Source organism: Panulirus ornatus, chromosome 55 (genome assembly GCF_036320965.1).
Source record: "Panulirus ornatus isolate Po-2019 chromosome 55, ASM3632096v1, whole genome shotgun sequence".
Taxonomy (NCBI): domain Eukaryota; kingdom Metazoa; phylum Arthropoda; class Malacostraca; order Decapoda; family Palinuridae; genus Panulirus; species Panulirus ornatus.
Genome location: NC_092278.1, coordinates 12,842,191 through 12,867,954, shown reverse-complemented (window position 1 = coordinate 12,867,954; position 25,764 = coordinate 12,842,191). Strand labels below are relative to the sequence as shown.

General features: G+C 41.7%; 1 protein-coding gene across 1 annotated transcript in view; it reads right to left on the bottom strand.

The window, feature by feature from the left end:
* Nucleotides 1-582: 582 nt before the first annotated feature.
* The window catches only part of LOC139765732 (uncharacterized), a 556,217-nt gene continuing 531,035 nt past the window's right edge, over nt 583-25,764 (bottom strand). The window contains exons 33-35 of the mRNA XM_071693548.1: nt 14,243-14,411; nt 1,774-1,960; nt 583-1,568 (exon numbers count right to left, since the gene is read on the bottom strand). Of these exons, the coding sequence (XP_071549649.1) occupies nt 1,412-1,568; nt 1,774-1,960; nt 14,243-14,411 (513 nt within the window). The 3' untranslated portion in view covers nt 583-1,411. The remainder of the gene's footprint in view (nt 1,569-1,773; nt 1,961-14,242; nt 14,412-25,764) is intronic.

Sequence of the window (25,764 nt, the reverse complement as noted above, 5' to 3'; positions counted from 1 at the left end):
CTACAGGTTTTAAAAGGCCGAAAAATGGACATCTACCATGAGTTTGTTATTAATAGGTAAGGCACTGGATGCTTAATGTTGTGTGGCTGACCAAAAGTGTTGGTAGAAATCCTTTCAAGGAAACATTGCTGAAGAGGTGCAGTCTTATGGCTGAAGTTATTGACCAGAATTTCGTTCACTGAGACTGAAGAAAAGTAAGAGTGCTCTCCAGTTTGTGGAATCATTTGGGGAATGACTGGAACTGGAAAACTGGTAAGGTTTGTGAAGTTTTCTTGCTGATGTGATGGTTCTAGAACAGTTCTAGGGAGACAACGATGTTTTGTCCATGAGTTTAAGCCTTTTGATTTAGCATAAGGGGCATGACTCTTCTGATCAGGATAGTAAGGCAAGAGGAGGTTGGAGGCTATGGGTCGACTCAAAATATACCATAGGCGATGGAGAGAGTCACCTATTTGACCAAAGGAGGCAAAGATGAAAACCAGAACACGAAGCTGGTAGAGATGAATGAATCTAATATTTTTTTTGAGAATTATGGGCAGAATTTGCTATACAAACCTGGGAAAGGTAGGTGAAGACTGCAGACAGAGTCTATGTGCAATATAAGAAAAAGGGGCATGGTAAGTCTGTAGTGAAATAAGGACAAGGAATCGGAGGGACTTTAGAAAGACACAACACTGGACAAGCTGGGGAGAGGATGATGTATGTGTGATGGTAAACAGATCAACAGATGTACATAGCCTGCCAGATGGCAACTGTGTGAAGTTAGATGAAGTGAGGACACTCCCAGTTATGAGTGCTGTTTGCAGAGCCGAAGTGAGGATGATGTCCATCATCCTAGATAGGGTGAATGGGTGGAGAATTAAAGTGCCGAGAGGTACCAAGTGGAATGATGTAATCTGATATAGTCTGGTGGTGGAAGGACAATTCACGAGATGAAAACTTGTCTTGATAGATGGGGCCACCAGGTGAGTTCCAGTGGCTCGTGCCAAGGTAAATACTCCACATCCACCCAGCTATCTATCCTTCTCTTGGAGCATGTCGTTAAAATAGGTACCTAGCAAAGCTAAGGCGTGTGTGTGTGTGTGTGTGTGCATAAATACATTGAAGTAAAGACATGGTACATTTATATACAAGGTTAAAAGGATGGGTAACACAAGTGTAAAATTCTCCCCCCCCCCGTAACATCCATAATCACACAGCATTACTGCAACATTATTATTTTTTTTTTTTTTTTTTTTTTTTTGCTTTCTAACCAAAATATGAAGTGTATAAAGATATGCAGTACCAGGGTGCCTTTGGAGGGTGCCAACGTCATCGTCCCATACTCTGAATCCGAAAATACCACATTATATTACTCAGTTGAGACAACTTTCACCAAGTGACCAGTAAATGACCCACTAGAGCTAGAGCGTCAGTCGTAGAGGTCAGGCCTGTTTCTGGAGAGCTTCCTGCGTGAGGTATATCTTGCAAGCACAGTCTGGCCACGGGGAGTGAGGTGATTGAGGGGGATAATCTCGCCCTGTGATGGTAACTCTCCTACCTCCCCCCTATCACTGCCTCCGCCGCATCTGCACGGGGATGTATTTTATATCAACATTTGGTTAAAAGTTGCTCAAGAAACGAGTTCATCAAAATTACATTTAACCTCCTCAAACGTTGGTATTTGACATGTTGCTACTGGGATTTTATAACGTCACCCTAAGGTAGACGGTAAGCTATTGAATCTATTCTCATCCGTGAAAATCACATTAAAACGAAGGGTAATCAACTCACATACTGTGGTTTTCCACATACTCGGCAATGTTCCCGTGAACGTCATCCACACTCTGGATGCAGTTGGAGTTGGTGCGGATGTGCGGCCTCTGTCGGTGAGGGTGAGCGATGGGGAAGACCACCACAGTCTGAGCTGCGTCTCCGCCAGGTCTGAATATCAACGTGGCTTCCCCAGCAGCAGTCACTCCTGTCAACACCACATATGAGATTTTAAGTATTTTCTCATGTTTTAATTGATCACAAGCGGATAAGGACAATACAATTATAAACAGGCAAAACTGCCTAAACATTATGGAACTCTGTGGTCCTGCTAATGTCAAGAGACAACTAAACTCTTCAGATATAGTAGTTGAGAGTCTGAGCCCCACACACTACCATAGATTTAGTTTCATTATTAGTAGTTTCTTTGATGAGGGCTATGTAGACACTGTGTGCTCCGAGTGATGTGAATGCAGATGGAATTGTGCAGTTCGGCAATATTCAATTGGGACTGTAGGCAGGGTTAGGGTTAACGTCACAGGTTTGCACTGGTAGCTGGGAGCATATGATGACGGGGTTGTCATCTTCCATTTGTGAAAGATAAAAGTATGTGAAAGTGTAGAATAAGATGGTATGACCCGTTGTCCGGCACACAATCTGGGGAAAGCTCAAGGCTGCGCTCCATGGGGGAGCAGGGTAGGCGAGACCCTATGAGCAGGGAATTTTTGAGAGGCTGTTTCCCATATGGATCTTGAACTTCCAACTGAGGAAAGTTAAAGAGGAAGAAGGATAATTCTCGCCGTAAACACATGGAATGCAGCTGCTTGATGATGCCTTAAGTTCTCCTTGGGATTGTTGGCTGACTCTAAATCGAAGAAAACTACTAACAGGTGTTGTTGGTGTGAGAAGGGGCTTCTAATGGCAATGTCTTGTCTTACAAGGCTAACTCGTGTTAACATCAGTTTTCGGAATCCGAATCGGAAAGGGAACACCTCTTTTTCAGCGTAAGGCTGATCGCTTTCTTCAGCTGCTTGCACACGTAACACGAAGGGAAGCGTATACACACGCTTCTGTTATTATAACCTCTTACCAAGCCTGGGAACGAAAGGTGATGACTGTTTCCTACTATACAGAGTAAACAGGAGATCTATGAAGGTCTCTGGTGGATGAGGCATTATCTCATACGGAATATGATCACTTCCTGGAGCATTGTTAAGGCCGAGAGGCTTACGGCATTATCCAGTCTTCGTAAAGGGAAAGGTGTATTGGAGCTTCTACTGTTCCTTTGTACTGGAACGAAATGGTTTTTCGTTGTTCTGTGAGCCAGATGGAAATCCTGGCAGACTAGAGCAATGAGAAGAGTTTTCTGTTATGGAGCCAGCAAGAATATTTGCGGAAGCTGATTCACTAACGGTCAATGATCCATTAATTGTTAAATCTGGATGCAAAAGTGGGGCTGTATTTATCTACAATCATGTATATCTTGGCCCACACCAATGTTAAAGGTGCTGTCGAACGTACAGGAGTTATGCTGAATCCCTGAAGTATGTCAGGCCATCTTGAGCACCCCACATAACATTCTACACGAATTTGCAAGCGACATGACACTAGTTAGGCTTATTTCAACTATAACATTTTTCCGTTTATTGGACAACGTGATTATACAGCAGGTTCAGAAATAAGCGATGAATGACACTGTAGTTCAAAGTTATGTCTACGTATGTGTGACAAATTTAAGAGACATCAATACACTTTTGGGCTTGATTTTTCCATTTGGTATTACGGAGGCCAACGACCTACCACCAGATATATCTCGCATGAGTATGAATGACGTCCGTAGTGTGGCGGTTAACCTTGCTGACTAAAGGGGGGGACAGGAGCGGGGGGCTAGAAACTCCCCCCCCCCCTCCTTGTATTTTAACTTTCTAAAAGGGGAAACAGAACAAGGAGTCACGCGGGGAGTACTCATCCTCCTCGAAGGCTCAGATTGAGGTGTCTAAATGTGTGTGGATGTAACCAAGACGAGAAAAAAGGAGAGATAGGTAGTATGTTTGAGGAAAGGAACCTGGATGTTTTGGCTCTGAGTGAAACGAAGCTCAAGGGTAAAGGGGAAGAGTGGTTTAGGAATGTCTTGAGAGTAAAGTCAGGGGTTAGTGAGAGGACAAGAGCGAGGGAAGGAGTAACACTACTCCTGAAACAGGAGTGGTGGGAGTATGTGATAGAGCGTAAGAAAGTAAACTCTAGATTGATATGGGTAAAACTGAAAGTGGATGGAGAGAGATGGGTGATTATTGGTGCATATGCACCTGGGCATGAGAAGAAAAATCATGAGAGGCAAGTGTTTTGGGAGCAGCTGAATGAGTGTGTTAGTGGTTTTGATGCACGAGACCGAGTTATAGTGATGGGTGATTTGAATGCAAAGGTGAGTAATGTGGCAGTTAAAGGAATAATTGGTGCACATGGGGTGTTCAGTGTTGTAAATGGAAATGGTGAAGAACTTATATTTTGTGTGCTGAAAAATAACTGGTGATTGGGAATACCTGGTTTTAAAAGCGAGATATACATAAGTATACGTATGTAAGTAGGAGAGATGGCCAGAGAGCGTTATTGGATTACGTGTTAATTAATAGGTGCGTGAAAGAGAGACTTTTGGAGATTAATGTGCTGAGAAGTGCAACTGGAGGGATGTCTGATCATTATCTTGTGGAGGCGAAGGTGAAGGTTTGTAGAGGTTTTCAGTAAAGAAGAGGGAATGTTGGGGTGAAGAGAGTGGTGAGAGTAAGTGAGCTTGGGAAGGAGACTTGTGTGAGGAAGTACCAGGAGAAACTGAGTGCAGAATGGGAAAAGGTGAGATCAAAGGACGTAAGGGGAGCGGGAGGGAGGAATGGGATGTCTTTAGGGAAGCTGTGTTGGCTTCAGCAAAAGATGCTTGTGGCATGAGAAGCGTAGGAGGTGGGCAGATTAGAAAGGGTAATGAGTGGTGGGATGAAGAAGAAAGATCATTAGACGATCATTTGGACGATTTTTGCTGGGAAATAGTGCAAATGACCGGGAGATGTATAAAAGAAAGAGGCAGGAGGTCAAGAGAAAGGTGCATGAGGTGAAAAAGAGGGCAAATGAGAGTTTGGGTGAGAGAGTATCATTAGATTTCAGGGAAAATAAAGATATATTTTGGAAGGAGGTAAACAAAGGTGCGTAAGACAAGAGAACAAATGGGAACATCGGGGACGTGGGCTAATGGGGAGGTAATAACAAGCAGTGGAAGCTTTACGGATGATGAAAGCCGGCAAGGCGGCGCGTTTGGATGGTATTGCAGTGGAGTTTATTAAAAAAGGGGGTGACTGTGTTGTTGACTGGTTGGTGAGGATATTCAATGTATGTATGGCTCATGGTGTAGTGCCTGAGGATTGGCGGAATGCATGCATAGTGCCATTGTACAAAGGCAAAGGGGATAAAGGTGAGTGCTCAAATTACAGAGGTATCAGTTTGTTTGAGTATTCCTGGGAAATTATATGGGAGGGTATTTACTGAGAGGGTGAAGGCATGTACAGAGCATCAGATTGGGGAAGAGCATTGTGGTTTCAGAAGTGGTAGAGGATGTGTGGATCAGGTGTTTGCTTTGAAGAATGTATGTGAGAAATACTTAGAAAAACTAGTGGATTTGTATGTAGCATTTATGGATCTGGAGAAGGCATATGATAGAGTTGATAGAGATGGTCTGTGGAAGGTATTAAGAATATATGGTGTGGGAGGCAAGTTACTAGAATCAGTGAAAAGTTTTGTAGAGGATGTAAAGCATGTGTATGTGTAGGAAGAGAGAAAAGTGAGTGGTTCTCAGTGAATGTTGGTTTGTGGCAGAGGTGTGTGATGTATCTATGGTTGTTTAATTCGTTTATGGATGGGGTTGTTAGGGAGGTGAATGCAAGAGTTTTGGAGAGAGGGGCAAGTATGCAGTCTGTTGTGGCTGAGAGGGCTTGGGAATTGAGCATTTGTTGTTCACTGATGATACGTCGCTGGTGGCTGATTCGGGTGAGAAACTGCAGAAATTGGTGACTGAGTTTGGTAGAGTGTGTGAAAGAAGAAACCTGAGAGTAAATGTGAATAAGTGCAAGGTTATTTGCTACGGTAGGGTTGATTGACGAATCAATTGGGAGGTAAGTTTGAATGAAGAAAAACTGGAGGGAGTGAAGTGTTCTTGATATCTGGGAGTGCATTTGGCAACGCATGCAACCACGGAAGCGGAAATGAATCATAGGGTGGGGGAGGGGGCGAAAGTTCTGGGAGCGTTGAAGAATGTGTGGAAGTCGAGAACATTATCTCGGAAAGCAAAAATGGGTATGTTTGAGGAAATAGTGGTTCCAACAATGTTATATGGTTGCGAGACGTGGGCTATAGATAGGGTTGTGCGGAGGAGGGTGGATGTGCTGAAAATGAGGTGTTTGAGGACAATATGTGGTGTGAGGTGGTTTGATCGAGTAAGTAATGCAAGGGTAAGAGAGATGTGTGGTAATAAAAAGAGTGTGGTTGAGAGAGCAGAAGAGGGTGTTTTGAAATGATTTGGTCACATGGAGAGAATGAGTGAGGAAAGATTGACAAGGGAGATATATGTGTCAGAGGTGGAGGGAACGGGGAGAAGTGGAAGACCAAATTGGTGGTGGAAGGATGGAGTGAAAAAGATTTTGAGCGATCGGAGGGGAGGGTGAAAGGTGTGCAAGGAGTAGAGTGAATTGGAACGATGTAGTATACCGGGGATGATGTGCTGTCATTTTATTGACCCAGGGCATGTGAAGCGTCTGGGGTAAACCATGGAAAGTTTTGTGGGGCCTGGATGTGGAAAGGGAGCTGTGGTTTCGGTGCATTACTCATGACAGCTAGGGACTGAGTGTGAGCGAATGTGGCCTTTGTTGTCTTATCCTGGCGCTACCTCGTGTGCGTGCGGGGGGAGGGGGTTGTCATTTCATGTGTGGCAGGGTGGCGACGGGAATGAATATAGGCAGCAGGTATGAATTATGTACATATGTATATGTCTGTGTGTATATATATATATATATATATATATATATATATATATATATATATATATATATATATATATATATCTTTTTTCTTTTAGACTATTCGCCATTTCCCGCATTAGCGAGGTAGCGTTAAGAACAGAGGACTGGGCCTTTGTGGAATATCCTCACCTGACCCCCCTCTGTTCCTTCTTTTGGAAAATTAAAAAAAAAAAAACGAGATGGGAGGATTTCCAGCCTCCCGCTCCCTCCCCTTTTAGTCGCCTTCTACGACACGCAGGGAATACGTGGGAAGTATTCTTAATCCCCTATCCCCAGGGATAATATATATATATATTTTTTTTTTTCATACTATTCGCCATTTCCCGCGTTTGCGAGGTAGCGTTAAGAACAGAGGACTGGGCCTCAGAGGGAAAATACCCACCTGGCCCCCCTCTCCGTTCCTTCCTTTGGAAAATAAAAAAAAAAAACGAGAGGGGAGGATTTCCAGCCACCCGCTCCCTCCCCTTTTAGTCGCCTTCTACGACACGCAGGGAATACGTGGGAAGTATTCTTTCTCCCCTATCCCCTATATATATATATATATATATATATATATATATATATATATATATATATATATATATATATATATATATATATTTTTTTTTTTTTTTTTCAAACTATTCGCCATTTTCCGCGTTAGCGAGGTAGCGTTAAGAACAGAGGACTGGGCCATTGAGGGAATATCCTCACCTGGCCCCCCTCTCTGTTCCTTCTTTTGGAAAATTAAAAAAAATTGAGAGGGGAGGATTTCCAGCCCCCCGCTCCCTCCCCTTTTAGTCGCCTTTTACGACACGCAGGGAATACGTGGGAAGTATTCTTTCTCCCCTATCCCCAGGTATGTATAAGTGCGCGTGTGGACGTGTGTATGTGTATATATGTGTATGTGGGCGGGTTGGGCCATTTTTTCGTTTGTCTCCTTGCGTTACCTCGCCAACGCGGGAGAGAGCGACAGACTATAATAGATAATATATATATATATATATATATATATATATATATATATATATATATATATATATATTTATTTATTTATTTATTTAGCTTTGTCGCTGTCTCCCGCTGTCTCCCGCGTTTTTTTTATTCTCCTTAAAAAATTTAATGATACTTTCTCACTCCCAACTCTCATTTGCCCTCTTTTTCACCTCTTGCACCTTTCTCTTGACCTCCTGCCTCTTTCTTTTATACATCACCCACTTATTTGCATTACTTCTCTGCAAAAATCGTCCAAATGCCTCTCTCTTCTCTTTCACTAATAATGTTATTTCTTCATGCCACCACTCACTACCCTTTCTAATCTGACCACCTCCCACGCTTCTCATGCCACAAGCATCTTTTGCGCAAGCCATCACTGCTTCCCTAAATACATCCCATTCCTCCCCCACTCCCCTTACCTACTTTGTTCTCACCTTTTTCCATTCTGTACTCAGTCTATCCTGGTACTTCCTCACACAAGTCTCCTTCCCAAGCTCACTTACTCTCACCACTCTCTTCACCCCAACATTCTCTCTTCTTTTCTGAAAACCTCTACAAATCTTCACCTTCGCCTACACAAGATAATGATCAGACATCCCTCCAGTTGCACCTCTCAGCACATTAACATCCAAAAGTCTCTCTTACGCACGCCTATCAATTAACACGTAATCCAATAACGCTCTCTGGCCATCTCTCCTACTTACATACGTATATTTATGTATATCTCGCTTTTCAAACCAGGTATTCCCAATCACCACTCCTTTTTTAGCACATAAATCTACAAGCTCTTCACCATTTCCATTTACAACACTGAACACCCCATGTATACCAATTATTCCCGCAACTGCCACATTACTCACCTTTGCATTCAAATCACCCATCACTATAACCCAGTCTTGTGCATCAAAACCACTAACACACTCATTCAGCTGCTCCCAAAACACTTGCCTCTCATGATCTATCCTCTCATGCCCAGGTGCATATGCACCAATAATCACCCATCTCTCCATCAACTATCAGTTTTACCCATATATACAATCTACAATCGGCCCCATATCAATTCACTTTTTTACACTCTATCACATGCTCCCACCACTCCTGTTTCAAGAGTAGCGCTACTCCTTTCCTTGCTCTTGTCCTCTTTCTAACCCCTGACTTTACTCCCAAGACATTCCCAAACCACTCTTACCCTTTACCCTTGAGCCTCGTTTCACTCAGAGCCAAAACATCGAGGTTCCTTTCCTCAAACATACTACCTATCTCTCCTTTTTCCTCATCTTGGTTGCATCCACACACTTTTAGACACCCCAATTTGAGCCTTCGAGGAGGATGAGCACTCCCCGCGTGACTCCTTCTGTTTCCCGTTTTAGAAAGTTAAAATACAAGGAGGGGAGGTTCTTAGCCCACCGCTCCCGTCCCCTTTAGTCGCCTTCTACGATACGTGAGGAATGCGTGAGAAGTATTCTTTCTCCCCTATCCCCAGGGATATATATATATATATATATATATATATATATATATATATATATATATATATATATATATATATATATATATATTCCTCGCTAACGCGGGAGACAGCAACAAAGCAAATTATATATAAATAAATATATTCCTATGAGTCCACGGGGGAAAATAAAACACGATAAGTTTCCAAGTGCACTTTCGTGTAATAGTCACATCATCAGGGGAGACACAAGAGAGAAATATAAGTCAGTTGATATACATCGAAGAGATAAAGTTAGGACGCCAAATGGCTTATGTTTCTCTCTTGTGTCTCCCCTGATGATGTGATTATTACACAAAAGTGCACTTGTGAACTTTTCGTGTTGAATTTTCCCAGTAGACTCATAGGAATATCTTGATCACGCGCAAAATTGTGATCCTTTTCAACTTGTATATTTATTTCATACTTGTCCTGCTTTGTCGCTGTCTCCCGCGTTAGCGAGGTAGCGCAAAGAATCAGACGAAAGAGTGGCCCAACCCACCCACACGTACATGTATATATATACACGTCCACACTCGTAAATATACATACTTATACATCTCAATGTATACATATATATATACACACACAGAGATATACATATATACATATGTACATGATTCATACTGTCTGCCTTCATTCATTTCCCATCGCCACCCCGCCACACATGAAATAACAACCCCCTCCCACAGCATGTGCGCGAGGTAGCGCTAGGAAAAGACAACAAAGGCCACATTCGTTCACATTCAGTCCCTAGCAGTCATGTAATAATGCACCGAAACCACAGATCCCTTTCCACATCCAGGCCCCACACAACTTTCCATGGTTTACCCCAGACGCTTCACATGCCCTAGTTCAATCCATTGAGAGCAAGTCGACCCCGGTATACCACATCGTTCCAATTCACTCTATTCCTTGCACGCCTTTCACTTTCCTGCATGTTCAGGCCCCAATCACTCAAAATCTTTTTCACTCCATCTTTCCACCTCCAATTTGGTCTCCCACTTCTCTTCGTTTCCTCCACCTCTGACACATATATCCTCTTTGTCAATCTTTCCTCACTCATTCTTTCCATGTGACCAAACCATTTCAAAACACCCTCTTCTGCTCTCTCAACCACACTTTTTATTATCACACATCTCTCTTGCCCTATTATTATTTACTCGATCAAACCACCTCATACCACATATTGTCTTCAAACATTTTATTTCCAGCACATCCATCCTCCCGTGCACAACTCTATCTATAGCCCACGCCTTGCAACCATATAACATTGTTGGAACTACTATTCCTTCAAACATAGCCATTTTTGCTTTCCGAGATAATGTTCTCGACTTCCACACATTCTTCAACGCACACAACATTCGCCCCCTCCCCCAACCTATGATTCACCTCCGCTTCCAAGTTTCCATCCGCTGCCGAATCCACTCCCAGATATGTACAAGACTTCACTTCCTCCAGTTTTTCTTCAATCAAACATACCTCCCAATTGACTTTTCCCTCAACCGTACTGTACCTAATAACTTTGCTCTTATTAGCTTTCTTTTTTCACGCACTTTACCAAAGTCAGTCACCAGCTTCTGCAGTTTCTCACATGAATCAGCCACCAGCGCTGTATCATCAGCGAACAACAACTGACCCACTTCCCAAGCTCTCTCATCCACATCAGACTGCATACTTGCCCCTCTTTCCAAAACTCTTGCATTCGCCTCCCTAACAACCCCATCCATAAACAAATTAAACAACCATGGTGACATCACACACCCCTGCCTCAAACCAACATTCACTGAGAACCAATCACTTTCGTCTCTTCCTACACGTACACATGCCTTACATCCTCGATAGAAACTTTTCACTGCTTCTAACAACTTGCCTCCTACACCATATATTCTTAATTCCTTCCACAGAGCATCTCTATCAACTCTATCATATGCCTTCTCCAGATCCATAAATGCTACATACAAATCCATTTGCATTTCTAGATATTTCTAACATACATTCTTCAAAGCAAACACCTGATCCACACATCCTCTACCATTTCTGAAACCACACTGCTCTTCCCCAATCTGATGCTCTGTACATGCCTTCACCCTCTCAATCAATACCATCCCATATAATTTCCAAGGAATACTCAACAAACTTATATCTCTGTAATTTGAGCACTCACTTTTATCCCCTTTTGCCTTTGTGCAATGGCACTTTGCAAGCATTCCGCCAATCCTCAGGCACCTCACCATGAATCATACATACATTAAATAACCTTACCAACCAGTTAACAATACAGGTCACCCCCTTTTTTAATAAATTCCACTGCAATACCATCCAAATCCGCTGCCTTGCCAGCTTTCATCTTCCACAAAGTTTTTACTACCTCTTCTCTTTTTACCAAATCATTCTCCTTAACCCTCTGATTTTGCACACCACCTCGACTAGAACACCCTATATCTGCCACTTTATCATCAAAAACATTCAACAAACCTTCAAAATACTCACTCCATCTCCTTCTTACATCACCACTACTTGTTATCACCTCCCCATTAGCCCCCTTTCACTGCAGTTCTTATTTGTTCCCTTGTCTTACGCACCTTATTTACCTCCTTCCAAAACATCTTTTTATTCTCCCCAAAATTTAATGATACTCTCTCACCCCTAACTCTCATTTGCCCTCTTTTTCACCTCTTGCACCTTTCTCTTGACCTCCTGCCTCTTTCTTTTATACATCTCTCAGTCATTTGCATTATTTACTTGCAAAAAATCGTCCTAATGCTTCTCTCTTCTCTTTCACTAATAATCTTACGTCTTCATTTCACCACTCACTATCCTTTCTAATGTGCACCTGTACGACCATATATATATACACACAGATATGCATATACACACATGTATATATTCATACTTGCTCGACTTCATCCATTCCCGGCACCATCCCGCCCTTCCGGAAAGAGCAGAAATGCATGAAGGACAGGAAAAAGATAATATATACTTTTTCTTCTCTTGCTCCACACCAGATCGCTGGCCCCTGCGTCACCTAGGTAGCGCTATGAAGCAGACGAAGAACGGCTACATCCGCTCTTACTTACCCTCTAGCTGTCACGTGTAATGCACCGAAACCACAGCTTCCCATCCACATCCAAGCCCCTCAGATAATTACATGGTTTACCCCGCACGTTTCACATGCCCTGGTTCTGTCCATTGACGGCACATCGACCCCATTATACCACATCGTTCCAGTTTACTGTATTTTGCGTACGCTTTTCATGCTTGTGCACGTTCAGAGTCGATCGCTCAAAATCTTTTTCACTCCATCCTTCCATCTCCAATTTGGTCTTCAGCTTCTTGCTCCTTCTACTGTTAACCATTCCTCACTCATTCTTTCCATATGTCCAAACCTTTTCAACACAACTTCTGCTCTCTCAACCACACTGTTTTAATTCCAACATATCCTACGCTTTCATTACATACTCGATCAAACCACATCACACCATATATTGTCCTCAAACATTTCCAATACATACTACCTTGTCCGCACAACCCTATCTACAGCCCATGCCGCGCAACCATATTATATTGTTGGAACTACCTTTCCTTCAAACATACCCATTTTTTCTCTCCGAGATAACGTTCTTTCTTTCCACACATTCTTCATCGCTACTGAGAACCTTTGCTCACTTCCCTACCCTATGATTCACTTCTGTTTGCACGATTCTATTCGCTGCCGAGTCCACTCCCAGGTATCTAAAACACTTCAATTACTCCAATTTTTCTCCATTCAAACTTACATTCCAACTAACTTGTCCCTCAACCTTACTGAACCTAATGATCTTGCTCTTATTCACATTTACTCTTGACTTTCTCCTTCACACACTCTTTTTCAGTTTCTCACTCGAATCAGCCACCTAGTGCTGTATCACTGGTGAAAACAACAACTGACTCACTTCCCAGGACCTCTCATCCCCAACAGACTGCATACTCTCCCCTCTCTCCAAGACTCTTGCAATTACCTCCCTAACCACCCCATCCATAAACAAATCAAACAAGCTTGGGAATATCACACACCCCTGCCGGAGACTGACCTTCACTAGGGAATCATACACTTTCCTCTCTTCCTACTCGTACACATGCCTTACATCCTTGATGAAAACTCACTGCTTCTAGCAGCTTACCTCCTACACCATATACTCTTAAGACCTTCCACAAAGTATCTCTATGACCCTATCATGTACCTTCTCCAGATCCATAAATCCATCTGTTTTTCTGTGTATTTATAACACACATTCTTCAAAGGAAACACCTGATCCACACACCCTCTACGACTTCTGAAACCTACACTGATCCTCCTGAACTTGATGATTCGCACATGCTTTCACCCTCTCAATCAATAACCTCCCATACAACTTACCAGGTATACTCAACAAACTTATACCTCTGAAGTTTTAAAGATTCACCTTTATCCCCTTTGTCTTTGTACAGTGACACTACAGATGCATTTCACCAATCCTCAGGCACTTCACCATGATCTATACATACAATGAATATTCTTATCAGCTAATCAACTGCAATACCATCCACTCCAGCCGCCTGTCGCAATCTTTCGTAAGGCTTTCATTATGATCTTTACAAAATCACCCTCCATGACTCTCTCTGTTCACCTCAACCAAAACACCCTACATTACCACTCTGTCATCAAACACATTTAACAGTCATTCAAAATACTCACTCCATCTCCTCACTTCATCACTACCTGTTATCACTCCCGCCTTTTGCCCTCTTCATCAATGTTCCCATTTGTTCTCTTCTCATTCCCACATTATCTAACTCCTTCCAAAACAGCAGCTTGGAACAGCAAAGCTCATCCTATCAAAGCGTACCATAGGCTAGGTCAGTATGATGGACCACAGTAAAGTAATCACGTAACAATATCAGCTAGCCATGTAAGGTACATCTCAGTCACCAGTACCAACACAAAACGTACCAGTAGAGGCAGATGTTGCATGTAGGAGGGCAGAGCGCCTAAGAGAATGGCGCACATCCAACACCCGCTCCCTGGCCTTGACCAAGAACGGTGCCGTTGAGAGTGTGTACAGCAAGGGGTTGATGGCAGCATTCAGGGGCAGTACAAACACCGCCACCCATGCAAAGACCTGTAGGGAAGCATATACAATGATGACAGATAAGGATAGGTACAATGTTCAGAGGTCACTGATGTTAAGTAAACACTGAACACGTGTCTATTTTTTTGTTGAATGGACAAACAATGAAAAAGATGTTCCCAGCCACATCAGTGGTACTACTCTTCACTTCGTGTATATATATATATATATATATATATATATATATATATATATATATATATATATATATATATATATATATATTATCCCTGGGGATAGGGGAGAAAGAGTACTTCCCACGTATTCTCTGCGTGTCGTAGAAGGCGACTAAAAGGGGAGGGAGCGGGGGGCTGGAAATCCTCCCCTCTCGTTTTTTTTTTTTTTGTATTTTCCAAAAGAAGGAACAGTGAAAGGGGCCAAGTGAGGATATTCCCTCAGAGGCCCAGTCCTCTGTTCTTAATGCTACCTTGCTAACGCAGGAAATGGCGAATAGTTTGAAAGAAAGAATATATATATATATATATATATATATATATATATATATATATATATATATATTCTTTTCTTTTCTTTTAAACTATTCGCCATTTCCCGCGTTAGCGAGGTAGCGTTAGGAATAGAGGACTGGGCCTTTTTTGGAATATCCTCACCTGGCCCCCTCTGTTCCTTCTTTTGGAAAATTAAAAAAAAAAGAAAAAAAAAAAAAAAACGAGAGGGGAGGATTTCCAGCCCCCCGCTCCCTCCCCTTTTAGTCGCCTTCTACGACACGCAGGGAATACGTGGGAAGTATTCTTAATCCCCTATCCCCAGGGATAATATATATATATATATATATATATATATATATATATATATATATATATATATATATATATGTATATCCCTTTTAACCTACGGGGAAATGAAACACGATAAGTTCCCAAGTGCACTTTCGTGTAATAATCACATCATCAGGGGAGACACAAGACAGAAATATAACAGTCAATTGATATTCAACGAAGAGACGTAGCTAGGACGCTATTGGTAAAGAAGTGACTTCCCGAATAGAGATCGGGTGCATTCAAGTAAGGCAACATGCGTATCATGAAATATATTATGTGGACAAAAAAGTAAAGTTTACAAACTTTTTCAACAATAAAGCTATCCAATTTGTATAAAGCTTCACTAATACTAGTGTTACAATTCCTTGTGTATTTGATAATAGAAGATTCAATGATATTTCTCGTGGTACAGGAGTCAGAGTGAAAAACTGAGATTGCATTACTCCAGTCAATACAATGATTATAATTCTTTTACATGATTAAACAAGGAATTTGATTCTTGTCCTGTTCTTATACTATATTCATGTTCCCTAAGTCTAACAGACAGATCCTCACCAGTCTGTCCAACATAAAACATATCACATTTTTTACATGGTACTCTATAAACACAGCCTGCAGAACTTTCTGGTGAGTTCCTGATTAAGATATTCTTTATCGTATTGTTGTTGCTTAAGGCAACATTTACATCTAAAAGATTTAAGCAAAATGGGAGGTAAAATAAAATTATCACTAAAAGGGAGAACTAAAAGGTTTTTGGTGTCGAGGGGAGGTTTGGGTTTAACTCTATAAAATGATTTCTTTGCCAAACCAAGGGATTTATCAATGAAAGGTTCAGGATACTTGAACTTGGATCACTTCCTCCCAGTCTTCTCATTACAGACACACTCCAAGTAACCTGTTCCATCGTCCTGTTAAGCCCAATAACCTTGCTGTCACTCACATTTACTCTCAACTTTCTTCTTTCACATACACTCCCACACTTATGCACCAACTTCTGCAGTTTTTCACTCGAATACTCGAATTTGCCTCAAGTGCTGTGTCATCAGCTAAGAACAACTGACTCACCTCACAAGCCCCTTCACCCCCAAAAGGACTGCGTACTCGCCCCTCTCTCCAAAATTCTTGCATTTATCTCCCTAACCACCCCATCCATAAACAAATCAAACAACTATGGTGACATTTCATACCCCTGCCGTAGACCCTCTAGAACCAGCTCACACACACGCCTTACTGTCTTGATAAAAATTTCTCACTGCTTCTAGTAACTTTCCTCTCACAGAGTATATTGGTAAGACCTTCCGTAACGCATCTCTATCAACCCTATCATATGCCTTCTCCATATTCATAAACGCCACGTACAAAACCATCTGTTTCTCTAACTATTTCTTATACACATTCCTCAAGCAAACACCTGACCCACATATCCTCTAAAGAGTTTGCACTCCACTTTACTCCGTTTCAACCATCATACAGCCACGCCAAAGGTGACTTTTCACTGGGCTGGTATAGGTTGGTATAGGTTCGAATCCTGCTGTACGGGGGACATTATGTGTCCTATACAAGTAGGCGCCCATTTCACTTTATTCATATATAAATCTATCTATATCTCTCTATCTATCTATCTATCTATCTATCTATCTATCTATATATATATATATATATATATATATATATATATATATATTTTTTTTTTTTTTTTTTTTCATACTATTCGCCATTTCCCGCGATAGCGAGGTAGCGTTAAGAACAGAAGACTGGGCCTTTTTTGGAATTTCCTCACCTGGCCCCCTCTGTTCCTTCTTTTGGAAAATTAAAAAAAAAACGAGAGGGGAGGATTTCCAGCCCCCCGCTCCCTCCCCTTTTAGTCGCCTTCTACGACACGCAGGGAATACGTGGGAAGTATTCTTAATCCCCTATCCCCAGGGATAAAATATGTATATATATATACATATTACATATATATATATATATATATATATATATATATATATATATATATATATATATATATATATATATATATATATATGTATATTAGGCTCAGATTGGGGTGTCTGAATGTGTGTGGATGTAATAAAGATGAGAAAAAAGAGAGATAGGTAGTATGTTTGAGGAAAGGAACCTGGATGTTTTGGCTCTGAGTGAAACGAAGCTCAAGGGTAAAGGGGAAGAGTGGTTTGGGAATGTCTTGGAAGTAAAGTCAGGGGTTAGTGAGAGGACAAGAGCAAGGGAAGGAGTAGCACTACTCCTGAAACAGGAGTGGTGGGAGTATGTGATAGAGTGTAAGAAAGTAAATTCTAGATTGATATGGGTAAAACTGAAAGTTGATGGAGAGAGATGGGTGATTATTGGTGCATATGCACCTGGGCATGACAGGAAAGATCATGAGAGGCAAGTGTTTTGGGAGCAGCTGAATGAGTGTGTTATTAGTTTTGATGCACGAGACCGGGTTATAGTGATGGGTGATTTGAATGGAAAGGTGAGTAATGTGGCAGTTGAGGGAATAATTCGTGTACATGGGGTGTTCAGTGTCGTAAATGGAAATGGCGAGGAGCTTGTAGATTTATGTGCTGAAAAAGGACTGGTGATTGGGAATACCTGGTTTAAAAAGAGAGATATACATAAGTATACGTATGTAAATTGAAGAGATGGCCAGAAAGCGTTATTGGATTATGTGTTAATTGATAAGGGCGCGAAAGGGAGACTTTTGGATGTTAATATGCTGAGAGGTGCAACTGGAGGGATGTCTAGTCATTATATTGTGGAGGCGGTGAAGATTTGAAGAGGTTTTCAGAAAAGAAGAGTGAATGTTGGGGGTGAAGAGGGTGGTGAGAGTAAGTGAGCTTGGGAAGGAGACTTGTGTGAGAAAGTGCCAGGAGAAACTGAGTACAGAATGGAAAAAGGTGAGAACAAAGGGCGTAAGGGGAGTGGGGGAGGAATGGGATGTACTTAGGGAAGCAGTGATGGCTTGCGCAAAAGATGCCTGTGGCATGAGAAGCGTCGGAGGTGGGAAGATTAGAAAGGGTAGTGAGTGAGTGGTGGGATGAAGAAGTAAGATTATTAGTGAAAGAGAAGAGAGAGGCATTTGGACGATTTTTGCAGGGAAATAATGCAAATGAGTGAGAGATGCATAAAATAAAGAGGCAGGAGGTCAAGAGAAAGGTGCAAGAGGTGAGAAAGAGGGCAAATGAGAGTTGGGGTGAGAGAGTATCATTAAATTTTAGGGAGAATAAAAAGATGTTTTGGAAGGAGGTAAATAAAGTGCGTAAGACAAGGGAATCAATGGGAACTTCAGTGAAGGAGGATAATGGGAAGGTGATAACAAGTAGTGGTGATGTGAGAAGGATATAGAGAGAGTATTTTGAGGGTTTGTTAAATGTATTTGATGATAGAGTGGCAGATATAGGGTGTTTTGGTCGAGGTGGCGTGCAAAGTGAGAGGGTTAAGGAAAATGATTTGGTAAACAGGGAAGAGGTAGCAAAAGCTTTGCGGAAGATGAAAGCCGGCAAGGCAGCGGGTTTGGATGGTATTGCAGTGGAATTTATTAAAAAAGGGGGTGACTATTGTTGACTGATTGGTAAGGTTATTTAATGTATGTATGACTCATGGTGAGGTGCCTGAGGATTGGCGGAATCCTTGCATAGTGCCATTGTACAAAGGCAAAGGGGATAAAAGTGAGTGCTCAAATTGCAGAGGTATAAGTTTGTTGAGTGTTCCTGGGAAATTATATGGGAGGGTATTGATTGAGAGGGTGAAGGCATATACAGAGCATCAGACTGGGGAAAAGCAGTGTGGTTTCAGAAGTGGTAGGATGTGTTGATCAGGTGTTTGCTTTGAAGAATGTATGTGAGAAATATTTAGAAAAGCAAATGGATTTGTATGTAGCATTTATGGATCTGGAGAAGGCATATGATAGAGTTGATAGAGATGCTCTGTTTAAGGTATTCAGAATATATGGTGTGGGAGGCAAGTTGTTAGAAGCAGTGAAAAGTTTTTATTTAGGATGTAAGGTATGTGTACGTGCAGGAAGAGAGGAAAGTGATTGGTTTTCAGTGAATGTAGGTATGCGGCAGGGGTGTGTGATGTCTCCATGGTTGTTTAATTTGTTTATGGATGGGGTTGTTAGGGAGGTGAATGCAAGAGTTTTGGAAAAGGAGGCAAGTATGCAGTCTGTTCTGGATGAGAGAGCTTGGGAAGTGAGTCAGTTGTTGTTTGCTGATGATACAGCGCTGGTGGCTGATTCGTGTGAGAAACTGCAGAAGCTGGTGACTGAGTTTGGTAAAGTGTGTAAAAGAAGAAAACTGAGAGTAAATGTGAAAAAGAGCAAGGTTATTAGGTACAGTAGGGTTAAGGGACAAGGCAATTCGGAGGTAAGTTTGAATGGGGAAAAACTGGAGGAAGTGAAGTGTTTTAGATATCTGGGAGTGGATTCGGCAGCGGATGGAACCATGGAAGCGGAAGTGAACCGTAGGGTGGGGGAGGGGGCGAAAGTTCTGGGAGCGTTGAAGAATGTGTGGAAGTCGAGAACATTATCTCGGAGAGTAAAAATGGGTATGTTTGTTGGAATAGTGGTTCCAACAATGTTATATGGTTGCGAGGCGTGGGCTATGGATAGAGTTGTGCGGAGGAGGGTGGATGTGCTGGAAATGAGATGTTTGAGGACAATGTGTGGTGTGAGGTGGTTTGATCGAGTAAGTAATGCAAGGGTAAGAGAGATGTGTGGTAATGAAAAGAGTGTGGTTGAGAGAGCAGAAGAGGGTATTTTGAAATGGTTTGGCCACGTAGAGAGAATGAGTGAGGAAAGATTGACCAAGAGGATATATGTGTCGGAGGTGGAGGGAACGAGGAGGAGTGGAAGACCAAATTAGAGGTGGAAAGATGGAGTGAAAAAGATTTTGAGTGATCGGGGCCTGAACATACAGGAGGGTGAAAGGTGTGCAAGGAATAGAGTGAACTGGAACGATGTGGTATACTGGGGCCGACGTGCTGTCATTGGATTGAACCAGGGCATATGAAGCGTCTGGGGTAAACCATTCAAAGTTCTGTGGGGCTGGATGTGGAAAGGGAGCTGTGGTTTCGGTTCAATTTTACATGACAGCTAGAGAGTGAGTGTGACCGAAAGTGGCCTTTGTTGTCTTTTCCTAGCGCTACCTCGCACACATGAGGGGGGAAGGGGTTGTTATTTCATGTGTGGCGGGGTGGCGATGGGAATGAATAAAGGCAGACAGTATGAATTGTGTACATGTGTATATATGTATATTTCTGTGTGTGCATATATATGTATACGTTAAGATGTATAGGTATGTATATTTGCGTGTATGTGTATGTGGGTGGGTTGAGCCAATTTTTCGTCAGTTTCCTCGCGCTACGTCGCTAACGCGGGAGACAGCGACAAAGCAAAATAAATGAATATATATATATATATATATATATATATATATATATATATATATATATATATATATATATATATATATTTTTTTTTTTTTTTTTTTTATACTTTGTCGCTGTCTCCCGCGTTTGCGAGGTAGCGCAAGGAAACAGACGAAAGAAATGGCCCCCCCCCCCCCATACACATGTACATACACACGTCCACACACGCAAATATACATACCTACACAGCTTTCCATGGTTTACCCCAGACGCTTCACATGCCTTGCTTCAATCCACTGACAGCACGTCAACCCCTGTATACCACATGACTCCAATTCACTCTATTTCTTGCCCTCCTTTCACCCTCCTGCATGTTCAGGCCCCGATCACACAAAATCTTTTTCACTCCATCTTTCCACCTCCAATTTGGTCTCCCTCTTCTCCTCGTTCCCTCCACCTCCGACACATATATCCTCTTGGTCAATCTCTCCTCACTCATTCTCTCCATGTGCCCAAACCATTTCAAAACACCCTCTTCTGCTCTCTCAACCACGCTCTTTTTATTTCCACACATCTCTCTTACCCTTACGTTACTTACTCGATCAAACCACCTCACACCACACATTGTCCTCAAACATCTCATTTCCAGCACATCCATCCTCCTGCGCACATCTCTATCCATAGCCCACGCCTCGCAACCATACAACATTGTTGGAACCACTATTCCCTCAAACATACCCATTTTTGCTTTCCGAGATAATGTTCTCGACTTCCACACATTTTTCAAGGCTCCCAGAATTTTCGCCCCCTCCCCCACCCTATGATCCACTTCCGCTTCCATGGTTCCATCCGCTGACAGATCCACTCCCAGATATCTAAAACACTTCACTTCCTCCAGTTTTTCTCCATTCAAACTCACCTCCCAATTGACTTGACCCTCACCCCTACTGTACCTAATAACCTTGCTCTTATTCACATTTACTCTCAACTTTCTTCTTCCACACACTTTACCAAACTCAGTCACCAGCTTCTGCAGTTTCTCACATGAATCAGCCACCAGCGCTGTATCATCAGCGAACAACAACTGACTCACTTCCCAAGCTCTCTCATCCCCAACAGACTTCATACTTGCCCCTCTTTCCAGGACTCTTGCATTTACCTCCCTTACAACCCCATCCATAAACAAATTAAACAACCATGGAGACATCACACACCCCTGCCGCAAACCTACATTCACTGAGAACCAATCACTTTCCTCTCTTCCTACACGTACACATGCCTTACATCCTCGATAAAAACTTTTCACTGCTTCTAACAACTTGCCTCCCACACCATATATTCTTAATACCTTCCACAGAGCATCTCTATCAACTCTATCATATGCCTTCTCCAGATCCATAAATGCTACATACAAATCCATTTGCTTTTCTAAGTATTTCTCACATACATTCTTCAAAGCAAACACCTGATCCACACATCCTCTACCACTTCTGAAACCGCACTGCTCTTCCCCAATCTGATGCTCTGTACATGCCTTCACCCTCTCAATCAATACCCTCCCATATAATTTACCAGGAATACTCAACAAACTTATACCTCTGTAATTTGAGCACTCACTCTTATCCCCTTTGCCTTTGTACAATGGCACTATGCACGCATTCCGCCAATCCTCAGGCACCTCACCATGAGTCATACATACATTAAATAACCTTACCAACCAGTCAACAATACAGTCACCCCCTTTCTTAATAAATTCCACTGCAATACCATCCAAACCTGCTGCCTTGCCGGCTTTCATCTTCCGCAAAGCTTTTACTACCTCTTCTCTGTTTACCAAATCATTTTCCCTAACCCTCTCACTTTGCACACCACCTCGACCAAAACACCCTATATCTGCCACTCTGTCATCAGACACATTCAACAAACCTTCAAAATACTCATTCCATCTCCTTCTCACATCACCGCTACTTGTTATCACCTCCCCATTTACGCCCTTCACTGAAGTTCCCATTTGCTCCCTTGTCTTACGCACCCTATTTACCTCCTTCCAGAACATCTTTTTATTCTCCCTAAAATTTACTGATAGTCTCTCACCCCAACTCTCATTTGCCCTTTTTTTCACCTCTTGCACCTTTCTCTTGACCTCCTGTCTCTTTTCTATATATATATATATATATATATATATATATATATATATATATATATATATATATGCTTACTCCTTGCATAAACAAAAAGTGATTACACAAAATATAGCACATGCGCAGTAGAAAAAGAAAAGAAAAGTGATAACAGCGTTCAAGTTTGTCAATGAAAATTAGTGTTCGAAGTGAAGAGATATCTGAAATAAGCAGAGTTAATAGCAAGAAGCTAAGTGAGAAACATAGCAAGAAGCTACGTGGGAAACATACCAAAGTAAATGTGAATGGAATTCCGAGGTTGGGAGTGCAGAGATTATATACGTGATATTTCATAAGATGAAGCCCCATGAGTGTAGAAATCTTTTCCTGTTACGCAGAAGTAGATGACTATGAATAGGTAATGACAACGTACTTTTCGTTTGCGTCACTGACCATTACTTTTGCACGGGCCCTCCCGGGCTCGAATCTTGGGCACGACAAGCGGTCTACATCCATTCCAACGGTTCGTTCTCCCCTCGAAGATGCACGAAGAATAGGTTCCTGGGTTAGGGTAGTGTGTGTGTGTGTGTGTGTGTGTGTGTGTGTGTGTGTGTGTGTGTGTGTGTGAGTGTGTTTGTGTGTGTGTGTGTGTGTGTGTGTGTGTGTGTGTGTGTGTGAGTGTGTTTGAGTATGTGTGTGTGTGTGTGTATATATATATATATATATATATATATATATATATATATATATATATATATATATATATATATATATATATATATATATATATATATATAAGGAAGCAGACGAAAGAAATGGCCCAACCCACCCCCATACACATGTATATACATACGTCCACACACGCAAATATACATACCTACACAGCTTTCCATGGTTTACCCCAGACGCTTCACATGCCCTGATTCGATCCACTGACAGCACGTCAACCCCGGTATATATATATATATATATATATATATATATATATATATATATATATATATATATATATATATATATATATATATGTATATATATATATTTATTTATTCATATATATTTTGCTTTGCTGCTGTCTCCCGCGTTTGCGAGGTAGCGAAAGGAAACAGACGAAAGAAATGGCCCAACCCACCCCCATACACATGTATATACATACACGTCCATACTCGCAAATATACATACCTATACATCTCAATGTACACATATATATATATATATACACACAGACACATACATATATACCCATGCACACAATTCACACTGTCTGCCTTTATTCATTCCCATCGCCACCTCGCCACACATGGAATACCATCCCCCTCCCCCCTCATGTGTGCGAGGTAGCGCTAGGAAAAGACAACAAAGGCCCCATTCGTTCACACTCAGTCTCTAGCTGTCATGCAATAATGCCCGTAACCACAGCTCCCTTTCCACATCCAGGCCCCACACAACTTTCCATGGTTTACCCCAGACGCTTCACATGCCCTGATTCAATCCACTGACAGCACGTCAACCCGGTATACCACATCGATCCAATTCACTCTATTCCTTGCCCGCCTTTCACCCTCCTGCATGTTCAGGCCCCGATCACTTCAAATCTTTTTCACTCCATCTTTCCACCTCCAATTTGGTCTCCCACTTCTCCTCGTTCCCTCCACCTCTGACACATATATCCTCTTGGTAAATCTTTCCTCACTCATTCTCTCCATGTGCCCAAACCATTTCAAAACACCCTCTTCTGCGCTCTGAACCACGCTCTTTTTTATTTCCACACATCTCTCTTACCCTTACATTACTTAGTCGATCAAACCACCTCACACCACACATTGTCCTCAAACATCTCATTTCCAGCACATCCACCCTCCTGCGCACAACTCTATCCATAGCCCACGCCTCGCAACCATACAACATTGTTGGAACCACTATTCCTTCAAACATACCCATTTCTGCTTTCCGAGATAATGTTCTCGACTCCCACACATTCTTCAAGGCTCCCAGAATTTTCGCCCCCTCCCCCACCCTATGATCCACTTCCGCTTCCATGGTTCCATCCGCTTCCAGATCCACTCTGGACGTGTATTTTAGAATCAATGATTATATCATTAGTATACTTGATCTCTGTTTCCCGAGTGAGCGAGGTAGTGCCAGGAAACAGACGAAGATTTGCCCATCCACTCATTTATACATACATATATACATAAACGTCCATACACGCATATATAAATCGTCTCTTAGATGTATATCAACTGACTGTTATATTTCTCTCTTGTGTCTCCCCTGATGATGTGATTATTACACGAAAGTACACTTGGGAACTTTTCGTGTTTCATTTTCCCCGTGGACTCATGGGAATATATATATATATATATATATATATATATATATATATATATATATATATATATATATATATATATATATATATATATGTATATATATATATATATATATATATATATATATATATATATATATATATATATATATATATATATATATATACATATATATATAAATCAACGCATACACATATACATACATACATACACATACATATATACGTATGTAGATATCCATACTTGCTTGCCATCATCTATTCTTGGCGTTACCCTGCCCCACAGGAAATATCATCGTGACCCCTTGCTTCAGCAAGGTAGCGCCAGGAAAACAGACAAAAAAGGCCACATTCACTCACACTCAGTCTCTAGCTGTCATGTGTGATGCACCGAAACCTCAGCTCCCTATCCACATCCAGGCCCCACAGACTTTTCCATGGTTTACACCAGACGTTACACATGCCATGGTTCAGTCCATTGACAACACGTCGACCCCGGTATACCACATCGTTCCAATTCACTTTGTCCTGGTAACCGTATTTTCTTGTACTTCGAAAAGATGATCGTGATTTACTTAATCGAACTTGTTCAGAATTTTGAACAATTGGATTTAGTCGCCGCGAAGTCTAAGTTTCTTATGCCAGATTTCTAAGGGATGGGATCAATTTTGTCGCATACTTGTTTCTGGTGTCATGTTATCTATGTTCCTGGCTATGAAACGTAACATTTGGTCGCC